Genomic DNA, 14,006 nt, shown 5'->3' with positions numbered 1-14,006 from the left:
TCTTATAACATCAAATACCTTCAGCTTTGTTTACTAGGAAACCTCACAAAATAAATGTGGGTAAAGCTAGAGGAGGAAAGGAGGTCACCGGAGGAGACAAGGAGGAAGAAAGGGGATGCCGGAGGAGAATTGGGGACACTGGGGACAAGGAAGAGGAAAGGGGGGCGCCGGGGGGTGCCACAGGAGACAAGGAAGAGAAAAGGGGGCTAGAAGAGACAAGGAAGAGAAAAGGGGGCTAGAAGAGACAAGGAAGAGAAAAGGGGGCTAGAAGAGACAAGGAAGAGAAAAGGGGGCTAGAAGAGACAAGGAAGAGAAAAGGGGGCTAGAAGAGACAAGGAAGAGAAAAGGGGGCTAGAAGAGACAAGGAAGAGAAAAGGGGGCTAGAAGAGACAAGGAAGAGAAAAGGGGGCTAGAAGAGACAAGGAAGAGAAAAGGGGGCTAGAAGAGACAAGGAAGAGAAAAGGGGGCTAGAAGAGACAAGGAAGAGAAAAGGGGGACGCCAGGAGGAGGAAAAGGGGGACGCCAGGAGGAGGAAAAGGGGGACGCCAGGAGGAGGAAAAGGGGGACGCCAGGAGGAGGAAAAGGGGGACGCCAGGAGGAGGAAAAGGGGGACGCCAGGAGGAGGAAAAGGGGGACGCCAGGAGGAGGAAAAGGGGGACGCCAGGAGGAGGAAAAGGGGGACGCCAGGAGGAGGAAAAGGGGGACGCCAGGAGGAGGAAAAGGGGGACGCCAGGAGGAGGAAAAGGGGGACGCCAGGAGGAGGAAAAGGGGGACGCCAGGAGGAGGAAAAGGGGGACGCCAGGAGGAGGAAAAGGGGGACGCCAGGAGGAGGAAAAGGGGGACGCCAGGAGGAGGAAAAGGGGGACGCCAGGAGGAGGAAAAGGGGGACGCCAGGAGGAGGAAAAGGGGGACGCCAGGAGGAGGAAAAGGGGACGCCAGGAGGAGGAAAAGGGGACGCCAGGAGGAGGAAAAGGGGACGCCAGGAGGAGGAAAAGGGGACGCCAGGTGGAGGAAAAGGGGATGCCAGGAGGAGGAAAAGGGGATGCCAGGAGGAGGAAAAGGGGACGCCAGGAGGAGGAAAAGGGGGCGCAGGAAAGGGGGGCGCCAGTGGAGGAAAGAGGGGAATATATGTTTTTCATTTAATAAGGTAAGGGGGACACTGGAGAAGAAAAAGGGGATGCTGAAGGGAGAAACAGGGACACTGGAGGAGGTAATGGGGACAGAGGGCTTTGGTTCCTAATGAAGGACAGTCCATACTCATCAAGGACAGTCCAAACCATATTCTTCGTATAGAAGACTAACGTGATAGTTCCTTATTATTCTGCACACTGAACTTCATATTCCATGTTTAGCTGCACTGTTTTTCTTAATAAATCTATAAGTATATGAAGCCCATGGGGCCTGGAAGTAAGCCGCTGCACGGCCAGCCATGGAAGGGTTAACCCCCCCGCACGTTGTGCAATAGAGAAGACCATAATCTGATTAGCGCTGCTGATGCCTTTTGAAGGCAGCAGAAGGATTAGTGTGCAATAAGCGCTCTCTTAAGAGACGCGCCACCAGCGTTTTACTGTGACTTTCAAAGACTTGGAGCCTTGGCTCGGCACAGCCGCCATGCCACCCGGGAAATCAGAGGGGACGAGGCGGCAGTACAGGAATGAGGCTGGGAGAATCTGGATAAAGTAGGATTTACAATCACAAGAAATGCAAACACTCCAACACACTCTCAGACAAATTGCTTCATGTATTATATTAGGGAAGAGCGGGCCGGGGGAGGGGAAATGACAGCAGCTGGAGGAGATCCCTCAAGTGCAAAAACAATTTACTTTAAATAAAAAGAAAATCATGGTGGCCAGAAGTGTGACAACTGTACCAGAACGTCGCTAAATGAGCGTCACATGAGCCCACTGCACGTTCCGAGGAACGAGGGGGGGAAAGAACTCTAGATTTAGGGTGTACAATCCTTACAGTCCAGGAACCTGAGTGGCCACTCCCCCTCATCAGCGCGTTTAAACCTGGAAATAGCGCCCTCTATTCTGTAATATGGAAGCTCTCTGCATGGAGTATGTATTCTGTCTCTGGTCTTTTGTTGGATTTCTCTGGGTGCTCCCCCCTTCCCCCAACAAATACACACTGGACTGACTCTCCCGTAACTCGTCTACTGTATGCAAATTTAGCACTACAGGGGGCTTAGATTGTAAGCTCCTATGGTCCGGGGAGCGATGGGAATGGTTCAGCGTGCCATTTTACTGAAAAACAACAATATATCTGTAATCACTGATAACACTATCAATGTTAGATCAAAGTAGAGCTAAGCCCCAACTGGATAACAATCGGCTGCATATCATTGGCTGGGATCGGCTTCCTGATGGTGACAACGGTGGACCATGTCTGCACAACGTAGGCCCCGCTTGTAACATCCACCAGTGCTTCATATGATAGGCTGTAAAACACAGGGGCACATCTGAGAAACTGTCATCACCCCATACAGGGAGTGCATGAGCAAGTCCTCCATGGCAGGATCACCGGGTTATATTTGATGAAAGAACTGAAAATGAAAACCTAAATGTTGAATTACTTCTGATTTTGGCATTTGGGTTGTGGCAGGGTAATCCCGTGCCACTGTTTAAAATGGTGGTTTACACCAGATTTTCTAAGAAAAAAGCAAACCAACGGCACAGGTGTGTGCTGGCTTCCTATGAGAGCCAGACTAAGAGCTCAGAGCCATACTCCCTCCCGAGAAGGGTCCGTGTGTGAAGGGAGCCATGAGAGGTGACGGTGTGCACCATGGTGTCCAGGTCGGGACAGGCCAAGGCCCGAGCCTGAGAGAGAGAGAGAGAGAGAGAGAGAGAGAGAGAGAGAGAGAGAGAGAGAGAAAAAGGTTAGGAGGTGTAGAGCGAGTCCATGGGGGACTGAGCAGCTAGGAAGGTGTAGAGAGAGTCCATAAAGGACAGAGCAGCTAGGAAGGTGTAGAGCAAGTCCATGGGGGACTGAGCAGCTAGGAAGGTGTAGAGCGAGTCCATGGGGGACTGAGCAGCTAGGAAGGTGTAGAGCGAGTCCATGGGGGACTGAGCAGCTAGGAAGGTGTAGAGCGAGTCCATGGGGGACTGAGCAGCTAGAAAGGTGTAGAGCGAGTCCATGAAGAACAGAGCAGCAAGGAAGGTGTAGAGAGAAGTCCATGGTGGACTGAGCAGATCGGAAGGTGTAGAGCGAGTCCATGGGGGACTGAGCAGCTAGGAAGGTGTAGAGCGAGTCCATGGGGGGACTGAGCAGCTAGGAAGGTGTAGAGAGAGTCCATGAAGGACAGAGCAGCTAGGAAGGTGTAGAGAGAGTCCATGGAGACTGAGCAGCTAGGAAGGTGTAGAGCGAGTCCATAGGGGACTGAGCAGCTAGGAAGGTGTAGAGAGAGTCCATGAAGGACAGAGCAGCTAGGAAGGTGTAGAGCGAGTCCATGAAGAACAGAGCAGCAAGGAAGGTGTAGAGAGAAGTCCATGGTGGACTGAGCAGATAGGAAGGTGTAGAGAGAGTCCATGAGGGACTGAGCAGCTAGGAAGCTGTAAGGAAGACGAAGAGCTGAGGTGCAGCAGCTGTGCATAAACACTGGGATGTGTTTCATGGTCAGGAGGTCCAAAAAGGTACTGATGGTCAGGAAGATCCTGAAGAGGTACCCGGAGCAGTAAAGCTGCCACAAGAGAGCCTGGATGCTGAATGTTTTGTTTGTTGCAGTGATGGCGAGAATCCCGTGTGGGAAGACATACCTGTATAAATTGCGACTCTCTTTTAAATAAAAGTTGGCAGGAAAGCCCTGAAAACTACATCTAGTGTGGAGTAAACTCACTGTTTTGGCGCTACCACTGAGCTCAGTAACCCTGTGTCACAGGCTTTACATCTACATTTAATGGCATCTTGTTCTCCAGTCTGTTTTTAGCTCACAGGTCCCTGCACTTGTGTATTCATGCATTAAGGCCCCCTCAGGTGGTGGTAAACCTCAGACATGAAATATGAACAAAGCAGATCCCTCTATAGTATGTACCCAAAGCACTAGGTGTCATTTCCGTCTGCTCTCTCCTTCTGCATGAGTAACTTCTAAACAGTCTATGCAGACGTCAGGGGATCCTGGTAGACAGCCCTACCCGTACCCCCTCCTAAACACAGCAGGTGATTGACAGCCACAACATAAAGAGGGGTGTAACCTTTCCTTTCACTCAGGTCCCAGGTTACTCCCAGCTCTCTTCTCTATGCTGTGCAGTGTCTGACATCAGATCCCCATTCCCCTGCCTTCTGGAGCAGATGTGCTGCATAAAATGTGTGCTTAGGGAGGCTGTAGAGGAGAGAGAGCTGCAGACGAGCAGTTACAACCTATGTAGGAGGATTTGTTTCATCTCTGTGTATCACCTGAGGCCAGTCACTTCCCGGGGGGATATGGAGGGTTTACAACCACTTTTAAGTATGAAGGATCTGCAAATCAGCATTTGAAATCAATCTCATGGATTATAAATGTGCATTCATTGTTGCTTTTGCAATACCTTTTGTATGATGCAGTTCTAGGGTCATGTATCTCTAACACACCATAAATTGAACCCGGCCGCTTTTTACTGACCTCCTTCAGGAATAAAAAGAGACTTGCAGAGCTAGGACTGACCACAGTGAATGCTTCTGAAATATAACAGAATTTCTAGCATCTCCAGTGGTCCCCCCTGGAATATGGGGCCCCAGGCAGCCGCCTACTCTGCCCTTGTCATAATGAACTACAGCTCAGTGACACGACATGAACCTGCAGAGGTCACATTCACTGTCCTGTATTCAGTGTACAGTGCCACGGACGGGATCTGACTGAAGGACAAGACGTGGACAGGAGATGGTTAAAGTTCTTTCACATCCCCGGCATTCGATTACAATCCTGATTAAAGCAAAGATGAAGGCAGGTGTTTCAGTGCTCGTTAATGAAAGGAGCGGCTGTGGATCGGCGCTCGGCTCCCACACACAGGTACAAGGTCTGCCAAAACCCCCTCGCACTGCGCTGGCCTGGGAATCCTCCATTATTAATGACTGCACAGATGCTGCGGACGCATGAGCAACAATGGGCACTAGATCAACGCCTGCTTCTGCTTCTAACAAAACAGGCGGCAGAGCGGCCATCTTGTTAAAGACGACACTCTGCACGAATGGATTTAACCCCTTTGTGACCAGAGGTGATTGAGCCCTAGGTCACGTTCAGCCGTGTCAGGCAACTTTGTTATTAATCCACATGCCAAAAATTTCCTTGTACTGTTTTCATGAGGAAGTCTAAGGCTTTTATTTGGTACCTTTTTTATGTATTATTTGCTTTGAATACTGGAATTTTATCTGACAATCCCAATACTAAACAATGGCGGCAACACTGTCATCATCAGAGTGCAGCTGCATCGGCTTCCTGAAGCCATATTCTGCAAATGAAGCAACTAGCCTGTTGTGGGTGAAATGGTCACATGATTAAGAAACATTTTAATTGGTTCTTGATCATTAGAGGGGATGGGAGGCGACAGTGAGAGCCCCTTCTAATTGGTTGGACCTGTGACCTGTCACAGGGGAAACATAGATAAATGTACCCTCAGCAGAAGGCATCTGTCAACAAGACAACCCACAGAAAGAGGTTAAAACTTGATTATAACCCTAAACAAAAAAAAAAACAAAAAAGAAAACATGCTCCTGTTCCTTTAGGACACGAGTCATAGCACAGTGCTTTTGCCATGTGAATTGTCCCTTTTTATGTTGTACAATGATCCTGCCTGTTCCTGTCTTCCCTTCGGTAAGCTGACCACGTTTATCATGGCTGCCGATCTCCGAAAGTGTGGTCAGTTTACGCGCCTCCGTCTTCCAGCTCTCTCTTCAGCATCTCTGCAACTCCCCCTGTCTCTTCTGTAGTCTGTGTGTGAGAACCCAATCTCCCCACGCCCCTCTCTTCCCACCTTGACTGAGTATCCTCAGGAACATATTAAAGGAGTTGTAAACCCTTAGGTTTTTCACCTTAATGCATTCTGTGCATTAAGGTGAAAAATCTGTTGTGCTGCAGTCCCCCCAAGCACCCCCCCCCCCCCCGAGCCCCCATTTTCTTATCTGAAACTGATCTTTCCAGAGATGAGCACAAGCCCAGAAGCTCCAGCCGCTGTCTTGAGTCCTCATTGGATAGACTGATAGCAGCAGGAGCCATTGGCGTGCCACTGTCAATCAAATCCAGTGACACGGGAGCCAGGGGCGGGGCCGAGTCCTGCTGTCTGTGTCAATGGATGCAGCAGCGGGACATGTGCCCCCATGTAAAACGTCTCTCTATGGGGGCACCCGATGAAGAGGTGGAGCTGGGAGCACCACCGGGACACCCTGGATAAGGGGGCTCGGGACCACTCTGTGCAAAACCCTTGCACAGAGCAGGTAAGTATAACATGTTTGTTATTTTACAAAATAAAAAAAAAAACTAACCTTTACAATCATTTTAAGTACAGTGCGTGTATGTGTATTTATTTATTTATATTATAAAGCTAAATACTTCCTTTGCTCAGCTCTGCTGTGGGGTCACATGTCCTCCCTCTGCTAGCTTGCATACATCAAAGGGGAATATCAGCCCCTCCCACTGTACTCCTTGGATCAAGAAGGAGAGCAAAGGGAGGACATGCGACCGCACAGCAGCGCTTAAATTATTTAAAAAAAAAAACAAAAAACAAACACACTGTTTTTAATATGTTCCTGAAACAGAGGATAAAAGAATATAATAGAAGTGACTTTACAACCACTTTAAGAAGTACCAATTGGGATCTTATTGACCTGCAGAACACACAGCGGCATGCATTGCTCTCTGGCTGGGAGGGAGTAAAGTCCTCCTTACATGCATTCCGAAGGAGCAAACTTCAGTAAACACCGGTCCTGTGTGGGTTCTGGTGCCGCAGTTAAACGCATTCAGATCCAGAGACTCAGAACCAGTCTGGAAGAGACTCTCATCATGAGAGGAATAGGGAGCAAAGTAATAGTGAGCAGAGGTGTGAATACGTGGGGCAGTCCCTTCCCGAAATTGATATTTTAGGGTTTGGTAGATACTGGACAGTTAATCCCCCTGAGAGTTCTATGTCTAAGGGGCTCCATCGGTGTAGTCTCTGAGCTGATCTGAGGTCTGCAGTCCTCTGGGCTCGTTAGGAAGGCTTCACCTAATTTCTGCTGTGACAGCTAATTATGGCGGTCACTTGGCCAATAGCCCTGCCCCCGGCATAGAAAACCCCTTACAGGGGTTAATATTAATGTTACAGACTCCCAAGCTGACAGGCAGGGAGGGAGGGGGAGAAGAGAGCAGCGGATAAAATTATGCACAATCTCAAGGCACCCCATTCTAAAATGTTAAAAACTAAAACTAATAGTTTTCCATATTGCAGCAGCAGCCACACATGGGGGCGGACCCAACATTATAGGCAATTTTTTTCCTCCACCTTTGCAAACTGGTACTGACTAGTATTCTAGTATTCATCTTCTCTCCTTTATCCACCAACGTGACACCAGTGCTGAGGGGCAAACAAGGATACTGTGCAGGCGCCAGACGTCGTCCTCATGAAAATTATGACATCATTGATCGTTAGGATGCCAGTGGCTGGCCCACATGGTGCTCAAGGTTGCACAATAAAAAACCTGTGACTTTGTGTAACAAAAAGGCAGATTTGATCCACTCACAGGCTTGTTGACAATTTTTGGGCAATTTGTGTAATTTTTAGGCATTTTGCCAAGGCACCCCTGAAGAACCCAGAAGGCACCCCAGGGTGGTTGAATAAAATTGGCTCTAGATTGTCTTTATTTTCGAGTTCAAATTAACTTAGTAATTATCATGTTTTTCTTCTATGCCAGGAAAAGAAAGTCCAACGAACACAGCATTACGCACTAGAGCTGCACAATTAATCGTCAAGAATCGTTATTGCGAACTTGACTAAAGTGTTTCACAATTCTTTCTATGCCTAAAGAATTCTCTGCTCTTCTGAAGCCACAGCCCTCAAAAGAAAGAAAGGAAGAGGAAAAAAAAACTGGGCAGTCTGCCAAGAATCAAAACATTCTTTATCAATTGAACTTAAGTATAAACATTGTAACAATTTGTCAATGGAATAGACTTTGTAAGTGAAAACATTTTAACCACTTAAACACTAAGCCCCGGTTCACACAGGGGCAGCACGACTTGCAGGTCGCCTCACCGAGGCGACCTGCACACGACTTCCACGGCGACTTGCAAAACGACTTCTGTATAGAAGTCTATGCAAGTCGCCTCAAGTCGCCCCCAAAGTAGTACAGGAACCTTTTTCTAAGTCAGAGCGGCTTGCGTCGCTCCTATTAGAACGGTTCCATAATACTGAACGGGAGGCGACTTGTCAGGCGGCTAGGTCGCCTGACAAGTCGCCCCTGTGTGAACCAGCACTTAACCTTTTTCTGACATTTGTTGGTTTCAAATTAAAATCATTTTTTTTTTGCTAGAAAATTACTTAGAACCCCCAAACATTATATATATATTTTTTTTAGTAGACACCAGAGAGAGTAAAATGGTGGTTGTTGCAATCTTTAATGTCACACTGTACTTGCGCAGCAGTCTGTCAAATGCAATTTTTTGGGAAAAAATTAAGAAATTAAAAAAACACAACTAATCAGTAAAGTTAGCCCATTTTTTTTGTATAATGTGAAAGATCGTCACGAGAATCGTGATCTTTTTATTCTAAGCAAAAAAAATTGTGATTCTCATTTTGGCCAGAATCATGCAGCTCTACTACGCACCTTATTGAAGACCCAGATCTCGCCATTGACAGTGGGTCGTGGGACGCCATGTCCATTATAGTGAAAAAGCACTCTCTCCTCCTTTGCGTTTCTCCTGAGGGATGTGCAGAGTTTCTTCACCTCGTCTACAGTGGGGTCCAGGCTTTGCTTGTAGCGGGCCTGATAAACAAAAGAAGAAAAAAAAAAAAATGTGATTATTGAGACTTCAACACATTACAAGTATAGCTCTGCTTTTCTGAGAGATCCCAGGAAACCCTTCAGGTAACAGAAAAATTATTGAATTAAAAAAAGAACTCTGACGTATCAGCATCAAACTTCACAGATATAAATGAAAGGGACAGTAGACGCAAAATTAGGTACACACATCATATGGCATTAATATAAATATAAAAGTCCATTACAGTCCATCACAGATAAGCTTGTAAATGAACTAGATGGTTTAAACCTAACTCTCTCCTGCACCAGAAGCCTCAACCAAATGCTGATATTCCAAAGCTGATAGAAAACTGACACTTTAAAGCAGACATGTGACCAGGCTATGGGCATTAAAAGATTAACACACAATGACAAGCAGTAGGGGAGCTTTAAAAAAAGTCCTTGTTAACTTCTGTAGCTGCAGGCACTGTGGAGGAATTCATCCTCAATATTTACAACAAAAACTACATTCAAATTCGTTTTATCAGCCCTCTGCCCACCCATTCATAGTACAGCTCATCCTGCTCCCATCTCCCAGCAGTGAGTTGGCAACCTGCCAATCTTCTAATCCAGCTGAGCTACGAGGCTATTGGGGAGGGGGGGGCATGTCATCACCTGGGAGTGATACGCAACAGCGTATAGAGGACATAAAATGGGCCCTATCCTTTTTATTATAAAACAAACACAGCCCTCCATAACCCACTTGACTGACCAGCATTGCAACTGCCTTGCAGCTGAAAACTTCCAGCTCCACACTTTTAGGTGGAGCATTACAGCATGTGTAGGGTTAGGCAGCCACCAGACTTGGAGTGGGGGGGTGGGATGGGTGGTGTTGTCAAAGACATTCCTTGTTGTGCACCCCACACTAACTTCTCCTGCTCTGCTGGGTCCACCTGGAGGTTCACACTGCACATGAGCACAGTACAGCCTTAGGAGGAAGGAGGTTCTGACTCCTCTATATAGATCTTTATATCACTAGAGGGGCCACCAGCAGGAGGTCCCGATTCCTCTATACAGATCTTTATATCACTAGAGGGCCACCAGCAGGAGGTCCCGATTCCTCTATATAGATCTTTATATCACTAGAGGGGTCACCGGAAAGAGGTTCCAATTCCTCTATATAGATCTTTATATCACTAGAGGGGCCACCAGCAGGAGGTCCCGATTCCTTTATATAGATCTTTAGATCACTAGAGGGGCCACCAGCGGAAGGAAGGAGGTCCCGATTCCTCTATATAGATCTTTATAACACTAGAGGGGTCACCAGCATGAGTAAGGAGGTCCTTGTTCCTCTATATAGATCTTTATATCACTAGAAGGGTCACCGGAAGGAGGTCCTGACTCCTCAATATAGATCTTTATATCACTAGAAGGCCCACCAGCAGGAGGTCCCGATTCTTCTATATAGATTTTATATCACTAGAGGGGTCACCAGCAGGAGGAAGGAGGTCCTTGTTCCTCTATATAGATCTTTATATCACTAGAAGGGTCACCGGAAGGAGGTCCTGACTCCTCAATATAGATCTTTATATCACTAGAAGGCCCACCAGCAGGAGGTCCCGATTCTTCTATATAGATTTTATATCACTAGAGGGGTCACCAGCAGGAGGAAGGAGGTCCCGATTCCTCTATACAGATCTTTATATCACTAGAGGGGTCACCGGAAAGAGGTCCCAATTCCTCTATATTAGATCTTTATATCACTAGAGGGGTCACCAGTAAGAGGAAGGAGGTGCCTATTCCTCTATATAGATCTTTATATAGAGGGGTCACCAGGAGGAGGGAGGAGGGTCCAATTCCTCTATATAGATCTTTATATCACTAGAGGGGTCACCAGTAGGAAGAAGGAGGTGCCGATTCTTCTATATAGATCTTTATTCATTTCACAGATTTTGTTGGCGGGTGGCCGGTCGGTTCCCGTTTCCCTTTCTTGCTTTCTCTTCTAGTCAGTAAACGCTTGCATGAAATAAAAGCTTTGCTGCTAAATGAAATGAACCCATAGAATGGGCCGAGTCTCCCCCCGCAGGGGGAGCCCAGGGGAGGATCTGCACAGATTGCCAGATATAAAATGTTATTGAGTAACTGAATTAACAAAATATAGAGCTCTTCCCGATAGTCAGCTGCGTGCCCACTCCCCTCATTTGCTGGTACGTGTGAAGATGAAATACAATATCCCTCCGGCTCAAAGTCATTACAGAATCTACGCTTTACAAATTTAAAAAAAAAAAAAAAGAAGGAAAAAACAGAAGCTATTCAGAGGTGGCAGAGAACAGCACAGAGAACAGCGTCTTTGTACTGAGTTAAAAAAGTAGATCAGGATGTCCAACTGCTGGGGGGGGGGGGGTGGAGGGAGTCCGGTGTTTGTTTACCTATACAGAAAAACTGTAAAAGTTGACCTAACACTTTAAACTGACCACACTAGGGATGAGAGCACATCCATTTCAACGTGGCCAGCTTTCTGACTGTGCTGGGAGAACAGGCTGCCTGTCCTCCAATGGGCAGACTTGTGCTGACGCCCCCCTGCACAGCTCTTTACTGGGAAGATCAGTGTACTGCTGTTTCTTTACCCCCACCTCTTTAAGCCCCTTATGCAGCTGAGAATAGAGGCCAATGTTAACATTTATTAATCGTTTGGCGTCCGGCGCACGATGATATATGTCGGCACAATGGCACGGCTGCGCAAATGGGCGTACTGCTCTGTTCGTCCCCTTTAAATCGCGGGCTAGTGGGTGCGCACGCATGCTCCCACCGCGCGAGTGTGCCCGGCGGTGGCCCTCGATCGTGACACGGAGAGGCAGAACGGGGAGATGCCTATTGTAAACAAGGCATTTTCCTGTTCTGCCTGGCAACTTGACAGGGATCTACTGCTCCATCATCGGGAGCAGTGATCTGTCACATTCTAGTGAGCCCATCCCCCCTACAGTTAGAACACACTGAGGGAACACACTTAACCCCTTGATTGCCCCCTACTGTTTAACTCCTTCCCTGCCAGTGTCATTTACACAGTAATCAGTGCATTTTTATAGCACTGATTGCTGTATAAATGTCAATGGTCTCAAAATAGTGTCAAAAGTGTCCGACGTGTCACTATTGAGGGGAGCATCTGCGTCCTTCAGATCATGTTCCCTTCCCCCAACTGGGAAAACTCTTTTTGAAAGAGCCCTCACCAAGTATTTGGAGGATCGGCTTTCACAGGTCCTGAAGAAGTGAGGTCCACCTGTCTTTGGCCTTGCCCCTCTCAGAAACTGGGGAGGTCCATGGATGGAGGCCCTTCAGAAGTTGGACCATTACTGTGCCCTTGTGGACTTTTGTGCTGTGATTTTACGGTTCACGGTAAGCACTGAAAAGGTGGTTTACTATCCAAAACAAATGGTCAGCAAGTATACTGACACATTTTTGGGGCTCACAAATCCTTCTTTAGGTCTTGTAAGTTGGCCATGTACGATAACACTGGACAGGAAATTCTGGGAAATGAAGATGAAGCGATTCCAGCTTGGGCTGCTTGTCTGACAGCCAACCCATGCTGGATCTACTTAATCTTCATTACACTGAAACGCGTTGGCTATACTTTCTAAACTCTGGTTGTGATACTAAAGGTTCACTAAGCTTGAGTTGTGGCGCCCTCATTCTGTTGTATGGACTTTTAAATGTGCATTGAATTCCGCTGTAAATCAAAATTAAAAACCGATTTGCACTATTTTCTTACAAACTACGTCCGGGCAGTTACAGTTAGTCAGGAACCGGGTGGCGCAGCTGTCGGCGCAGCTGCTGCGTCCTTTGGGTAACGCTGACCATTCGCAGGGTCCCTTCTACTTGTTGCTTGGAGCAGAAAACGTAATTTTATTGATTCTGGAACGGCTCTTGAATCTCACATCCTGTTCTGTAAAGCGAACGAGGCAACTGCGCCGCGCACTGCGGGCAAGAAGTGGCTAACGAGCTCCGTACACAATGTACCAACCAGATGGCTTTGCTTACTACCAACTATTAGACGTCGGTAGCTTTTGTCTCCTAAACATCCGTTCTCAGAAGCACTTGACCTAATTTTGCTGCGAGTGGCAGTTTTTCCGTCTGCTGCACCTGACTGCAGCCCACTCGCTCTGCGCAGCACGAAGGGTTATTTCTAAACGTCTTTTCGATACTGGAAGCCGATTCATCCAATATTGACTTAATTTGTATTTATTGTAATGAAGGCCTGCGCTAATCAAAGATACAAAACGCATTTCAACTGCTTAAAGGGACACACCACCCTCTGACTGACTTCAGTTTCTTATATTCTGGCCAGTTCACTGCAGCCTTGTACATTGCTGGTCTTATTTTCTGATCCTCCCTGAATCTGGGTCTGCGTAGACGCAGCACTAACGCATTCTCACTTTCCACCCATGACCAAAGTGTAGAGTAGAATTGGGCTTTGCAGCTGAACTCCAGGCAAACCCGCTAAATGTACGGATGAAATGCATATATGGGGGCGGTTTTGCCTGCTAAAAGGATTTGTATTCCTGTCCATCCGGTCCGAGGTTTTACACCGCTCTGCCACAAAGCACAGGGCGGGAGTCATGATTTTTCTCCAGCAGCCCTCCAAACTTTCCTTCACATTAATAAACTGCACAAGCCAAGTATTATTCAAGGAAACCAATGAACTTTCAATAGGAACATACTACTCTCGCTATTAGAGTGCCCTATTCTTTACAGATCTCCCCCCCCCTAGACACCCCCATGGTGCATCATTAATTTTTTAGAATTGTCGTCATTAGCCGCTGGCTTCTTCCTCCTCCCACATGTCATTTCACACATGGCCCGTACAGGACCTGGCACAGCTTATTTTATAACAAGCCAAGCCCTTCACCAATAAACTTCATTGGGGTGAAACGCGTCAGTGGCCATGACTTGGGGTGGGGAGTATGACTGAAATCCTAATACGTTGAATAAACCTCAGGGTGCGACATTCAATGCGCATGGGAGCGGTGTTTAATTTTTAACTTCTACAGTAAGCTGCTCCGGGTCTTACGCAGCACATGCGCTGTATGACGCAGAGCAAAAAAAAAAAA

At 47.3% G+C, this 14,006-nt stretch overlaps 1 protein-coding gene across 2 annotated transcripts in view; it reads right to left on the bottom strand.

Annotated features, from left to right (window-relative positions):
• The window catches only part of RPTOR (regulatory associated protein of MTOR complex 1), a 267,094-nt gene that overhangs the window by 121,275 nt on the left and 131,813 nt on the right, over nucleotides 1-14,006 (bottom strand). For both annotated transcript variants that reach the window (XM_073606845.1, XM_073606844.1), the window contains exon 4: nucleotides 8,767-8,925. In XM_073606845.1, the coding sequence (XP_073462946.1) occupies nucleotides 8,767-8,925 (159 nt within the window). The remainder of the gene's footprint in view (nucleotides 1-8,766; nucleotides 8,926-14,006) is intronic.

This window comes from Aquarana catesbeiana, linkage group LG12 (genome assembly GCF_042186555.1).
Source record: "Aquarana catesbeiana isolate 2022-GZ linkage group LG12, ASM4218655v1, whole genome shotgun sequence".
Lineage (NCBI taxonomy): Eukaryota > Metazoa > Chordata > Amphibia > Anura > Ranidae > Aquarana > Aquarana catesbeiana.
This window is presented reverse-complemented; position numbering and strand designations above follow the sequence as displayed.